The sequence below is a fragment of the Sinocyclocheilus rhinocerous genome, unplaced genomic scaffold (assembly GCF_001515625.1).
Source record: "Sinocyclocheilus rhinocerous isolate Xijiao unplaced genomic scaffold, SAMN03320098_v1.1 scaffold706, whole genome shotgun sequence".
Classification (NCBI taxonomy): Eukaryota; Metazoa; Chordata; class Actinopteri; order Cypriniformes; family Cyprinidae; genus Sinocyclocheilus; species Sinocyclocheilus rhinocerous.
Window position 1 is genome coordinate 597,719 of NW_015632479.1, and position 13,032 is coordinate 610,750.

Below are 13,032 nucleotides of genomic sequence, written 5' to 3' on the forward strand. Positions count from 1 at the left end.
TTATCTTCTCCAGATGTTAACTGATGGACTGGAGTGGTGTGGATTACTTGTGGATTATTGTGATGTTTTTATCAGCTGTTTGGACTCTCATTCTGACGGCACCCATTCACTGCAGAGCATCCATTGCTGAGACACTGATGCAATGCTACATTTCTACAAACCTGACGAAGAAACAAACTCATCCTAATCTCGGATGAACTGAGGGTGAGCACGTTTACAGACATTTTTTATTTTGGGTTGATCTATTCCTTTAATATAACCTGAATGATCAAAACTATAAATATACATGTTGTTATTGTTGTTGATATCCGCTGCAGTGAGATTCCCGCAGACTGTCCGTGAGTGTCCAGTGTTCCAAACACAGATACAACTGAACCACAGGGAATCTGTAATCAGAGGCTGCTGTGGTTTCTCTGCCGTCCAGATAAAACGCCTCTGGCCAAAAGCTCGGACAGTCAATGCTCTCCATTCAGTCTGGACTCATCTTCCACGTCTTTTCATTTCCACTATTTATGATAGCTATCAGCAGTTAAAAACAGCAGTTTTACTTTGGCACTGAAGAAGGTCATGTTGTGACTGAAAAGGTTTTTTTTTTTTTTGCATTGTCCTATTTTGGCAGTTTTGCACCAATGTCAGTTTAAACATCACACATCTCTACGAGCTGATTTGTATATCTGCAGGTGTGTTTCTTACCTGTCGGGACAGAGTTCTTGTGTTTCGCGGCTGTTTTCGGGGTGCCAGGCGTGCTCGACGGCCGCTCCCATGTTGTCTCTGAAAAACAAGAGCAAAGTCAAGCCGTTTCCTGTTAATTACATCATCTGTTTTCTTCTGTAGGCAGGTAATGCTGCTCAATAAACGCCACATCAGCAATAACTTAATGCACAAAGCTCTCACAGCGGCCGGATCAGATATTCACAAACACACACCAATCAATCCTCCCAAAAACCAGTTTCAGAAACGATCGAGAGAGATTTACTGAAAACCTGTTTTGAGCAAGTCTCCCTTGTGCCATTTTTGGTAATTTTATTTGCAGTGAATCAAATCATACATCATTTGCTGTAATAATAACTGTATTTCTCCTTCAAAAGTTACATACCATTACCAGGTAAACTGCATACATACATAACCAGCCTCAACTTTCAGTAATAATGACTATTATATTATTCCTCTGATTTAACACTAAGAATTTCAGTTCAACTCAAATGACATGAATTGAGAACAGATCAAATACAGAGGCATTTAATGTGAAGATGAAAATATTCTACATTAGACAAAGCTTCATGAATACAGCATTGCTCAGAATGTTTTCTTAATAAAGTGCAATGCATGCATCTGATTAGATTTATTGTCTTCATTGATACAGAACTGCATTTTGAGTAATCGTAACATGCGTCCTCTGTGCATATGCAATCATGAAGTAAGTTCAGAAACAGCCTGATTGAGCTACAGCTATGAAACAGAGAAGCCGGTTACTAAGCAACAAGCATCTGATAAGCTGATTAGCCTAATTATTTACTTCAGACGAGCGCCGAGCGAGCGTTTGGATGCGGGACTGGGCTCGACATCTACTGTATTGTTGTAGTTTGTGCTGAGCAGCGACTGATCTTCTGGCCAGAACAAGACTGTGTCACGCTCCTCCAATCTGTGACCAATGTCGTGTCTCTGAGCGATGAATAATGGCCTAGTTCTGAGTTCTGTAGTTCATCTTTAATTTACCACCATCTGTATCAGCTCTGCTGTTCCTCCAGCTACTGTGCGAGTCATGAGTGTTGAATCAAACAATTAGGAAACTGATTTCATCTTAGTACACGCAATAAGCAGCACATACAAACTACTGGCATTGAATTCAGTCTGAGTAGTCAAAATGATCTGAACCTGAGGTTTAACTTCAGTTTAATTGGTATGATTTAGGAAAATGGACAAAACTGATGCTTCTATGGAAATTTGTTGTGATTTTTGAAACTTTAATGCCATTCATTTCTGTCAGTGTTGAGATATAACAATTTAATACAATCCATTATTGGATAGATTTCCCTGAAAAGTGTAAATACTGTGTTTCTGTAGTGATATTAAAGAGTTTGAGCATGAGAGTTTGTTTGAGCATCTCAATCTGCCCGGCAACAGCAACACTGATTCAACCAATGGCGTGAGTTTGGGGCGGGGCTATTGGTTGTCTTGACCAATGACAGTGCTCAGGAAACCTGTTTGATAATGAATATTACTTTTTGCAAATTTTGGTGATGCTAATGTATTGAAACCCACCACAAAATAAAAATAAAATAAAATAAAGGAATTGCAACTTTTTACCAATTTTGACTTTAATGTCTTGCAGTTCTGCGTTTATACCTCACAATTCTGTGTTTATATCTCATAATTCTGAATTATCTCATAATTATGTTTATATCTCATAATTATGCCTTTATATCTCGTAATTCTGCATTAATATCTCACATTTCTGCATTAATATCTTGCAATTCTGAGTTTATATTTCACAATTCTGCATTATCTCATAATTATGCCTATGCATTTATATCTCATAATTTTGCATTAATATCTTGCAATTCTGAGTTTATATTTCACAATTCTGCATTATCTCATAATTCTGCGTTTTCTATAATAATTCTACATTTCTATTTTGTAATTTTGCGTTTATATCTCTCAATTCTGTTTATATCTCATAATTCTGCATTAATATCTTTCAATTCTGAGTTTATATCTCACAATTCTGCATTATCATAATTCTGCATTTCTATTTCGTAATTCTGCATTAATATCTTTCGCAATTCTGTTTATATCTCATAATTCTGCATTATCTCATAATTATGCCTATGCATTTATATCTCATAATTTTGCATTAATATCTTGCAATTCTGAGTTTATATTTCACAATTCTGCATTATCTCATAATTCTGCATTTCTATTTTCGTAATTCTGCGTTTATATCTCATAATTCTGAATTATCTCATAATTATGCCTATGCAATTATATCTCATAATTCTGCATTAATATCTTTCAATTCTGAGTTTATATCTCACAATTCTGCATTATCATAATTCTGCATTTCTATTTCGTAATTCTGCATTAATATCTTTCAATTCTGAGTTTATATCTCATAATTCTGCATTATCTCATAATTATGCCTATGCATTTATATCTCATAATTTTGCATTAATATCTTGCAATTCTGAGTTTATATTTCACAATTCTGCATTATCTCATAATTCTGCGTTTTCTATAATAATTCTACATTTCTATTTTGTAATTTTGCGTTTATATCTCTCAATTCTGTGTTTATATCTCATAATTCTGCATTAATATCTTTCAATTCTGAGTTTATATCTCACAATTCTGCATTATCATAATTCTGCATTTCTATTTCGTAATTCTGCATTAATATCTTTCAATTCTGAGTTTATATCTCATAATTCTGCATTATCTCATAATTCTGCGTTTTCTATAATAATTCTACATTTCTATTTTGTAATTTTGCGTTTATATCTCTCAATTCTGTTTATATCTCATAATTCTGCATTAATATCTTTCAATTCTGAGTTTATATCTCACAATTCTGCATTATCTCATAATTCTGCGTTTTCTATAATAATTCTACATTTCTATTTTGTAATTTTGCGTTTATATCTCTCAATTCTGTTTATATCTCATAATTCTGCTTTTCTATTTTGCAATTCTGAGCTTATATCTCACGTTTCTGACTTTTTTCTTAGAATTGTGAGAAACAAAGTCGAAATTGTGTGAAAAAGTTGAGAAAATTTGTGTTTTTATCCCATGGCAGAAACAAGCTCTCATAATAATGCCACAGACATTTATACATTTTTAACGTTTAGCTTCCTTTTCTTCGTCCCTCTCATATAGTCTAGCTATCTCTTTTAGATTTCAGTGGGTTTCCTGAACTCTCCACCTGCAGGTTAGTGAGGTTGATCTGAAACGAGCGGTTTAATTATTCATTTATTTATTCATATTCATGCGTGTTCCCCAGCAGAAAACACATTCACCAAACCACAGCCGAGAAGAGGAAGGAAACCACACACACACACACACACACACACACACACACACGTGTTACCATGGTGATCACACAACACAACAACCATCTGTTTCATCCACGTGAACTTCAACACAAACTACAAATCAAGCTAAAACCAAGGAGCTTAAAAGACTCTTGCACATTTTAGCTGGTTCTGTGTTTGTGTGAGACTGACTGTGTGTGAATGAGTAACCAACCCAGAGAAGTTAAACACGTTACCATGGCGATCACACAACACAACAAGCCTCTGCTTCATCCATGTGAACTTCAGCACAAACTACAAATCAAGCTAAAAACAGGGAGCTTAAAAGACTCTCGCGCTGTTTAACTGGTTCTGTGTTTGTGTGAGACATTGTGTGTGAATGAGTAACGAACCCAGAGAAGCTCATAACATCCTAATAATCATTAATCAGGCTGCACTGGATCTGGATGGTGTGACGAAATGCTGGTGGATTCCAGTTTCTCTTACTCACAGAGTTTGTAGGATTATTATAATTGGTTGGTTAGAAGATTGGTTTGTTATCTTGCTTTCACAACTCGTGTGCTCCTCTCGTGTTTCACAATTTAGCTTGAGTAATAACGAGGAGCGAATGTCGCCTAAACTGCCCTCTTCATAGATGGAGTTGGGCTGTTTTAGGTGTTAATGGAAACCATAAGTCAGAAAATTCATTATGAGAAGATGAATGTGTTCATTATTAAATGTCAAGTACCTAAATGTGAATCTTCAAATCTTTAAATCAGTGTTCCAGAGTCTTCAGAGTCTTCCACTCGGTTTGGTAGTAATACATAATTACATTAAAAATTTGTTTTGTGTTTTTTAGAGTAATTGCTAGTAAATTTGACAAATAATTACAGAGAAACTGCAAGGAACACAAACAATTAAACATGACATTTTGAAGCAGAAAGACAAAGTATTTTCTTAAGAAATTTTTTTTACTGAGTTGCATTGAAACGTAAAAAAAAACTATATAAATTATATTTGATTAAAAAAGTAAATTTAAAAAAAAAGATTTACATTTCTGTTTATATATATATATATTATTTTTTAAATTTTTAAAAAAATTTTAACGTCAATCACGACACTCAGTTTTGTCCTATCTTATCATTTATTATTTAAAAATACATTCAATTCATACATATTGTACACTGATTTCTATGATTAGCATTTTTTTTATTTATTAGGCATAAAGTCATGATAAAATCATGATATTAATAAATTAATAATTCATGAAATTTGTGAGAAAAAAAAAATTACTAAATAAAAAACATTAAGATATGCTCACATACATTCAAAGTGAAAGTCTTCTTTAAAGCAGTGCTGAGACGAATGCAATGTGCTGAATTTGAGCAGCAGAAGTGATGATTCTTCTTTTAGCAACACATTCGTATGAATGCTAGTGTGAATTTTGCAGAACGTGGGCATGTAAACTTCATAGATGCATTTAAAATGTGAAAAAAGTACCTAGAGATGTTATAGCAGGTAAAAAGCAATTTTTGAAAGCTTTTCTTCACGTTTAACAGTGCTATACAGAATGCACAGAAGCATGGCATGGTGTGCTGACTGATGGCTCTGATCGGGACAATGCTGATTGTTTGGACACAATGAGAAGTGTCCTCTGATCCCGTCAGATCAGCGTGTACCAGACGAGCTTGACTGTCCGCAGACATTCACAGCTATACAACAACACCTACTGCAACCACAGAGAAAATACTGCACGACTGACTAGTGACTGACTGGTCTAGTGCAGATGCCCGTGATCACAAGAGGAGGGGGGAAATATTTCTATTTATGTTTTAAAATTGTTTTTTTTATTTTATTAAAAAAAAAAAAATACATTGGGAAATTAAAAAAAATATATAATAATAATAATTTAAATGTTAAAAGAAACAAACCAAATAAAAATTATAATTTTTTGAAAAAAAAAAAAAAGTTAAAATACAAAAATGTTTATATGTTGATACATTGAAATATAATATAGTTGTACATAATGCAACATTTACTTATGGCCCACAGTTTTTGGCCCTGTTGATTGTGCTGTGGTTGGAGGCTCTTACCGTTGCTGACGGTGTTGACGTAGTATCTGCGTCCCTGCGGTGACATGTAGCACTTCCAGTCTCTGGCCAGCGGCTCGTCCAGAGGAGACATGGAGGACAGGTTCTACAACACAAGAGGGATAAATGATGTCAGAACTTTAGAAGAAGCTTCATGTTCAGAGCTAACATACGCAGTCCATCCGTTCACAAGCACAGACACAGTGACCCGAAAAAACAGCTACACTTCAAAATCAAGCTCCTTTATTGGCATTGATGGTTACATGAAGAATCTTTAACTTCCATAAAGCCACTAAGGGTTCTTCATAGTGGAAAAAGGATCTTTAGATTATCAAAATGTTCCACAGAAATGGTTCTTTATGTCATTGCTATAAACATAAAAAAAAAATGCATAGTTTTTAGTAAGGAAACGGAACTTTGCAAATGCTTTAAGACACGCAAAATACACATCATTCATTCATTCATTCTTTTATTTATTCAGATTTTTTCTATCTTTTAAGAGATTTTACCATTTATGAAATAAAAATAAAAAGCCTACACGTTTCTTGTGCAGGTCATTTTTGACCCGGGTTTGTTAGGTGTCAAAAATACTTTTTATAAAATTATCTCTGAAGTTATATTAGTGTCAAAAGACGTTTGTAAAAGATATGGTCTTTTCCCCATCTCTCACACACTTCTGGATGAACATGAATATGTACATCTACTGACATGAACAATTGATCACTTTTTCATCTGAAAGTGAAAGTTTATACAAGTAAAATAAATAAATTTTGTTTGAAAACTTCTCAGAGTAATATTTATGTAGGTTTCATATATTTGGACTCTTTTTGGGCAGTCATGAGTTGAATAAATTCAAATTAAATTTAATTAAATTCCATTCATTCCAATGGAGTTACTTCCGGTAATTCTCAGATTATATGATCTTATCAATTTCATACAATGATACATTCAAATCTAATTTATATATATATATATATATATATGCTTCATTTTTTGTGCGGGTTCATGTGGAATTTGAAATTTCAAAGTATTTCTCATTTTTGTAATTAATAAAAACGGGCTTTGACATCCTAAAGAGACGCTTCACACAAATCGTTCTGTCCTCCTCAGAACACAACAGGAGTTTTTTTCTTGTTCCACAGAAGAAAAGAAAAATCATGCGAGGGTGAATTGTCTCTTTAATAACCTCTTCACTCTTCATGTATATAATATACAGGACAAAATTACTGTACTGGATTCCCTTTCAATACAAAATTAACCTCATTAAATAAAATACACACATTTCTAGATGTATTTTTGGGAATTAATGAAACATTTGACTAATTTAAATGTAAAAAATTAGTCAGATCTGGACTGGAACGGGAAACGGATCACTGAAACGACTGAAATCACGACTGAGGTCAGAGATACGGACTCAACCTGGTTTTCCTCTGGTTAAGGTTCTTTTTTATTTTTTTTATTAGATATTATTTTTTTATATTTATATATTTTCATTTTCATTTTAGTTCAAGTTTTGGTAATTTTGTCGTGTGTTTTATTATTATTATTATTATTTTATTTTTTTATGTCTATATAGTTTTTAGTAAATTTTATTTCAGATTTTTTATTTTTATTTCAGTTATTATGTTATATATCACTTATTTTAGTAAATTAAATTAAAATGAAATGTACCTGAAACAAGTTTAATTTTAAATTTAAATGTTATTTTTATTTCATTAATTTCAAGTAATTATTTTTGTCTTGTTTTGCTGTAATGTTAGTTTTTAACTCCGCAGTAAGCTGCTCAGACTCCTTCATGGTTTGGTTCATGTTCTGATCTGAGATGCCGGTGCCGGCTGGTCCTGACATATGTATGATTAAATAATGCATGTTTTAGATGCTTGACCTTCTAAACCCTGAGGACGTCCGTCATCAGACGCCAGAAGTGCCTGTGGACACAAACAGACCGTCTGCGTCTCCAGAACTCATCAGCCGACGGTCAATCACATCAGGATCAATATCAGTAAATATGGACCTTCTTGTGCTCTTTACATAGGTTATGAATCCCTATGGAATATGCTAGCTGTGTTTTCTCTGTAAGAGTATGTAGACATCGAGCGGTGTGTTGTTTTTGTGTCTAAATGAGGAGACACATGATTCCCACAGCCATGAGTCCTCACGGCTCATTCATACTCTGGCATCCTGCTCGGAAAATCAGGAATGATTCGTCAAACGCTCCAGGAAAGAATGCCTTGAATACTGAATCTTGTAGATGAAGTCTGTCAGGATCTTCAGTATTCACAGCTTTGAGCTCTCATGACTTTCACAGGTCTGTTCTCGGACAAATCTCCCTTTTCTGTCAAAAATACTAGAAAAGGCAGTATCCTCTCAGCTATGTTCCTTCTTAGAGAGAAATGGTATCTGTGAGGATTTCCAGTCAGGATTTAGACCGTATCATATTACTGAGACTGCTCTCATCAGAGTTACAAATGACCTGCTTTTATCATCCGATCGTGGTTGTATCTCTCTATTAGTGCTATTGGATCTTAGCGCTACATTTGATACTATCGACCACAACATTCTTTTGAGTAGACTACAAAATTATGTTGGCATTAGTGTAACTGCATTGTCATGGTTCAAATATTACTTATCTGACCGTCATCAATTCATAGCAGTGAATGACGAGATATCATATCGATCACAAGTACAGTATGGAGTGCCACAAGGCTCAGTAATAGGACCGCTGCTTTTCACACTTTACATGCTACCCTTGGGAGATATCATCAAGAAACGTAGTGTTGGCTTTCACTGTTATGCTGATGATACTCAGCTCTATATTTCTTCGCGGCCCGACGAAGCATACCAATTCGTAAAACTAACGGAATGCATAGTTGATATAAAAAACTGGATGACTAATCAGTTCCTACTACTAAATTCTGAAAAAACAGAGGTGTTAATTATTGGACCTATTAACCTAAAACGCTGTCTAACACTTGATGGCAGTGCTGTAAATTCTTCATTATCAGGTGTGCTATTTGATAGCAATCTTTCCTTCAAAAGCCATGTTTCTAGCATTTGTAAAACCGCATTTTTCCATCTTAAAAATATATCTAAATTACGATCTATGCTTTGAATGTCAAATGCAGAAACGTTAAAGGGGTCATATGATGCGATTTCAATTGTTCCTTTCTCTTTGAAGTGATACAAGCTCTTGGTGCATAAAGAAGATCTGTAAAGTTGCAAAGACTAAAGCTCGGGAGGCAGACACACTCTGTCAGTTTAAATCTAGATTAAAGACCCATCTCTTTAACCTGGCTTACACGTAACACACTAACACATTTCTATAATTCAATTCTGTTAAAGGATTGTTAGGCTGCATTAATTAGGTCAACCGGAACCGGGAACACTTCCCATAACACCCGATGTACTCGCTACATCGCTAGAAGAATGGCATCTACGCTAATATTAATCTCTTTCATTCTTATTCCGAGGTCTCTGTAGCCACCAGATCCAGTCTGTATCCAGATCAGATGGTGGATCAGCACATCGGGGCAACTAAGGGAAGTGTCTGTTTCCTATTATTCACTCATCCATTATATCACTTTCACACTTATTAACAGCTTTCAGTGCCAGAGCGCTGCTGTAACTCTGGACTCATATTTACACTTCAACGCCTCTCAGATTCTGTGGCCTGACCAACCTTTCTTATGAGAAAATATGCTTGTTTAATTAGATATACAGTATATAAGGTAAAAGAGGATCTTGAAGGGGATCATGATCAATCGGTCAGAGGTCTGTGAGAGAAACAACACTTTGCGTGGAATGTAATTTATCACACAAGCTTGCAAACTAATTACCGAGAGAGCCGTGAGTGGAGGTTTAGAGGGCGAGACGTCCCTTCAGACCCAAGCAGAACAGCTGAAGACAGAAAACTTGCAAAGCAACATGCTGCTGCACGACTGAACGGCTCTCTGGACTTTGTTTTGATTCTCCAGATGTAGAACTTGGATCGTCACAGTGGATCTCAGATGAGAAGCACGAAACTCCCACAGACGGAGATGGCAAACAATAGTTATCGGTGAGACTCTGTGCTGATAACAAGGCCTGTTTTGTACAGTTTCCCTCTGTTTTTCACCTTGTTTGTGTCGTTCTCTCTGAGCTCTACCACAAAACTCAATTTGGTTAGCAGAACATTTTCATTGCTAATTAGAGTCTGTCAGTCATTCTGTAATCTTACCAGAGCGACACTGTTATTCACTGAACATTCATTCAGTGTTTGTCACCGTTTTCATTGGTCAAATTAATCACATGGTCACCTGTCAAGGAAAGTTTGGATACTTTGGCAAAATCATGGATGGGCTGACTGATCATTGGATCTGTCAGGATGTGGTTTAGGTTAGGTTAGGTCAGGTTAGGTCAGGTTAGGTTAGGTTAGGTTAGGGGTGAGTATCTGTTTCAGAACTGTGATTGAAGTGACCAGTGAAATCTTCCGATGGGTTTGTGCTGAACTGGTTTAGGGGAAAAAAACATGCGACTCTAGCTGGCTCATTGATTCCAACAGTTCCAACAACTTTTAAATGAACATAAACAGGGAAAATTCTCTTGACTGAAACACTTTAGTAGCTTTAATAAGAATCCGTGTATATTTAATTCATACAGTGAACACTATGCAGTGTTTTATTTACATTTGATTATTTAATTTCTGTAGTGTTTCTTAAATGCTACTGTTAAATCTACTGTATCTGAAAAATGTGAAGCGCTGTTTATTTCAATTGCATCTTGTATTTGTCCTATTGTTTGTTATTTGCATCTTTGCTCTTATTTTTAATAACAAAACTATTTTGAAATAAAATCTCATATCAAATCTCATTTTGTGAAATCATATTTGGTCATATCTGCACTGCAGTGTCTACAGCTGAGTAACTTGAAAGATAAACATGTTTTCATGAAATGTGATATTTGTTTGAAAACAACTGGAACCGATTAATAACTGAGTCACTGAATCATGATCGAAGCAAATCGCTCTATTAATGTGTTTATGTCGGAATGTGCTAAATGCACTTGTATATTTAAAAGTGTTTTGAGCACTGACTGAAGGGGCATGTAAACATATTAATAACATTGTTTTTATTAGTAGTGGTAGTAAACTGGTCAACAATATTAGGCTGGTCATGTGACGACCCATAAAGCAGCTTATTCTATTAAACTGACGTGTGCATTTAATGATATTTCTCATATTGTTCGTTTCTTAGTGAGTAAAGATTAATTCACAAAAACAAAACAAAAAACACTAGTGTAAGTTTCATGCTGAACGAGGAAGTATCGCTTCATCATCAGAGATCAGACACGAGCGTTCAGAACCCGTTTGAAACGTTTCGATTGACGAGAGACAGTTCGCACCTTACTGAAGTAAGAGTAAGAGTAAGTGAGAGTAAGAGTAAGTGAGAGTAAGAGTAAGTCTTAGCCTTACTGAATAAAACACAGATTTCACTCTCAACACCGAGACATTACTCAGAGCGCCCGACTACTTTCACTAGCGCTAGGCTATATTAATGTAAAGGCAAAACGTTCTTACAGTAGGGTGACCATACGTGCCATTTTCCCAGGACGCGTCCTGGGAAAATGGCACGTATGGTCACCCTACTTAAAGTAATGCTTATGGAACGTTCTGATAACTTTATTATAAGAAAACGTTGAGAGAAACGTTCTGAGATCAACATTTATGATGCTATTTGAACTTGATGAACGTTCTTATAGTTTCGAGAGAAAACGTTCTAAAAACAACATTCTCGGAACGTCCTTATCACGATTTCTAATACACGTTTTTTGTAACCTTTAAATAATATTCTAATCACCACAAGAAAACGGGACATTTTAGCGTTCTTAGAATAAACGTTCAAATCACGTTATATTTTTGGTGAAATAAAGTTATTATACAGTTTTTGTAACCTCTGAATAACTTTCTAATTTAATTTCAAAACAATGTTCCCACGTCGTTTTTATAACCTAAATGTGTCGGCTGTACGGCAGCCGATAGAGTTCTCGTGTTCGGACGCGATGATGAACACACGCACACCTGAGATGATGATGATGATGATGATGATGATGAAGGGCTTACCTGCAGCTGCACGTAAGTTGAGGGGAACCATCCCTTGACTCCGTCCTTCTCTCCCTCCCACCAGCCTCCGTCCAGAGTTTGCGTTATTCTGATCAGCTCTCCAGCCTCAAACTTCAGTCCCTGCTGGTGCTGATCGCCGGTAAAAGCGTATAAACTTCGACAAAACGAGCCCGACATCGTAACTCCTCAGGTGGCGAATCAGATCTCCAGACTGTCTCCAAATGGTAACTCCGAAAGACTCCGAACTCAAGCGGTGCTCGTCATGCTCAGGCTCGGTGTGACTGTGATGTGAATGCTGTCTGGATCGCAGCGAGTGGCACTGGAGTGAACACACACACACACACACCCATCAGAGCTCATTCACTGCATTGCCTCATTCCGAAAAGCCTGATCTGTGTCACTAAGCGTCTGTATTGTCTATACAGGAGAACACAGAGAACTGAATATATTCGACCTGCCTGCATAAAAGAAGCGCGATATTCTGCATTTGCATTGGATTTAATTAACTGATTCTTGAGTAGCTACATGGGTAAAATCGGCTGCAACAACAAATATTTATAAAATATTAGCTATAACATTCACTTCAATATAAATGAATTGAGAACACGATGGATTCAAATTGATTTCAGCTCCAACTGTTGAATTAAAGCGCAGAAACCTTTACAGTGTTGACAAATGTACCATGTTCTGCACATTACAGTAGCCTTTCTAGTCTTAGCTATTAATAGGCTATGGATAGGCTACTTCAAATGAAGGAAACTATCTAAAGAGTGTGATGTGACGGGTTTTCATGGTTATTGTGTGTCATTAGGTACATTCCTGCTCGTGAAATGCTGGA

General features: G+C 35.7%; 1 protein-coding gene across 1 annotated transcript in view; it reads right to left on the bottom strand.

The window, feature by feature from the left end:
• LOC107742591 (growth arrest-specific protein 7-like) overlaps window positions 1-12,630 on the bottom strand; it is a 30,403-nt gene extending 17,773 nt beyond the window's left edge. The window contains exons 1-3 of the mRNA XM_016555634.1: window positions 12,195-12,630; window positions 6,101-6,203; window positions 694-771 (exon numbers count right to left, since the gene is read on the bottom strand). Coding sequence (XP_016411120.1) covers window positions 694-771; window positions 6,101-6,203; window positions 12,195-12,371 — 358 coding nt within the window. The 5' untranslated portion in view covers window positions 12,372-12,630. The remainder of the gene's footprint in view (window positions 1-693; window positions 772-6,100; window positions 6,204-12,194) is intronic.
• Window positions 12,631-13,032: the final 402 nt, after the last annotated feature.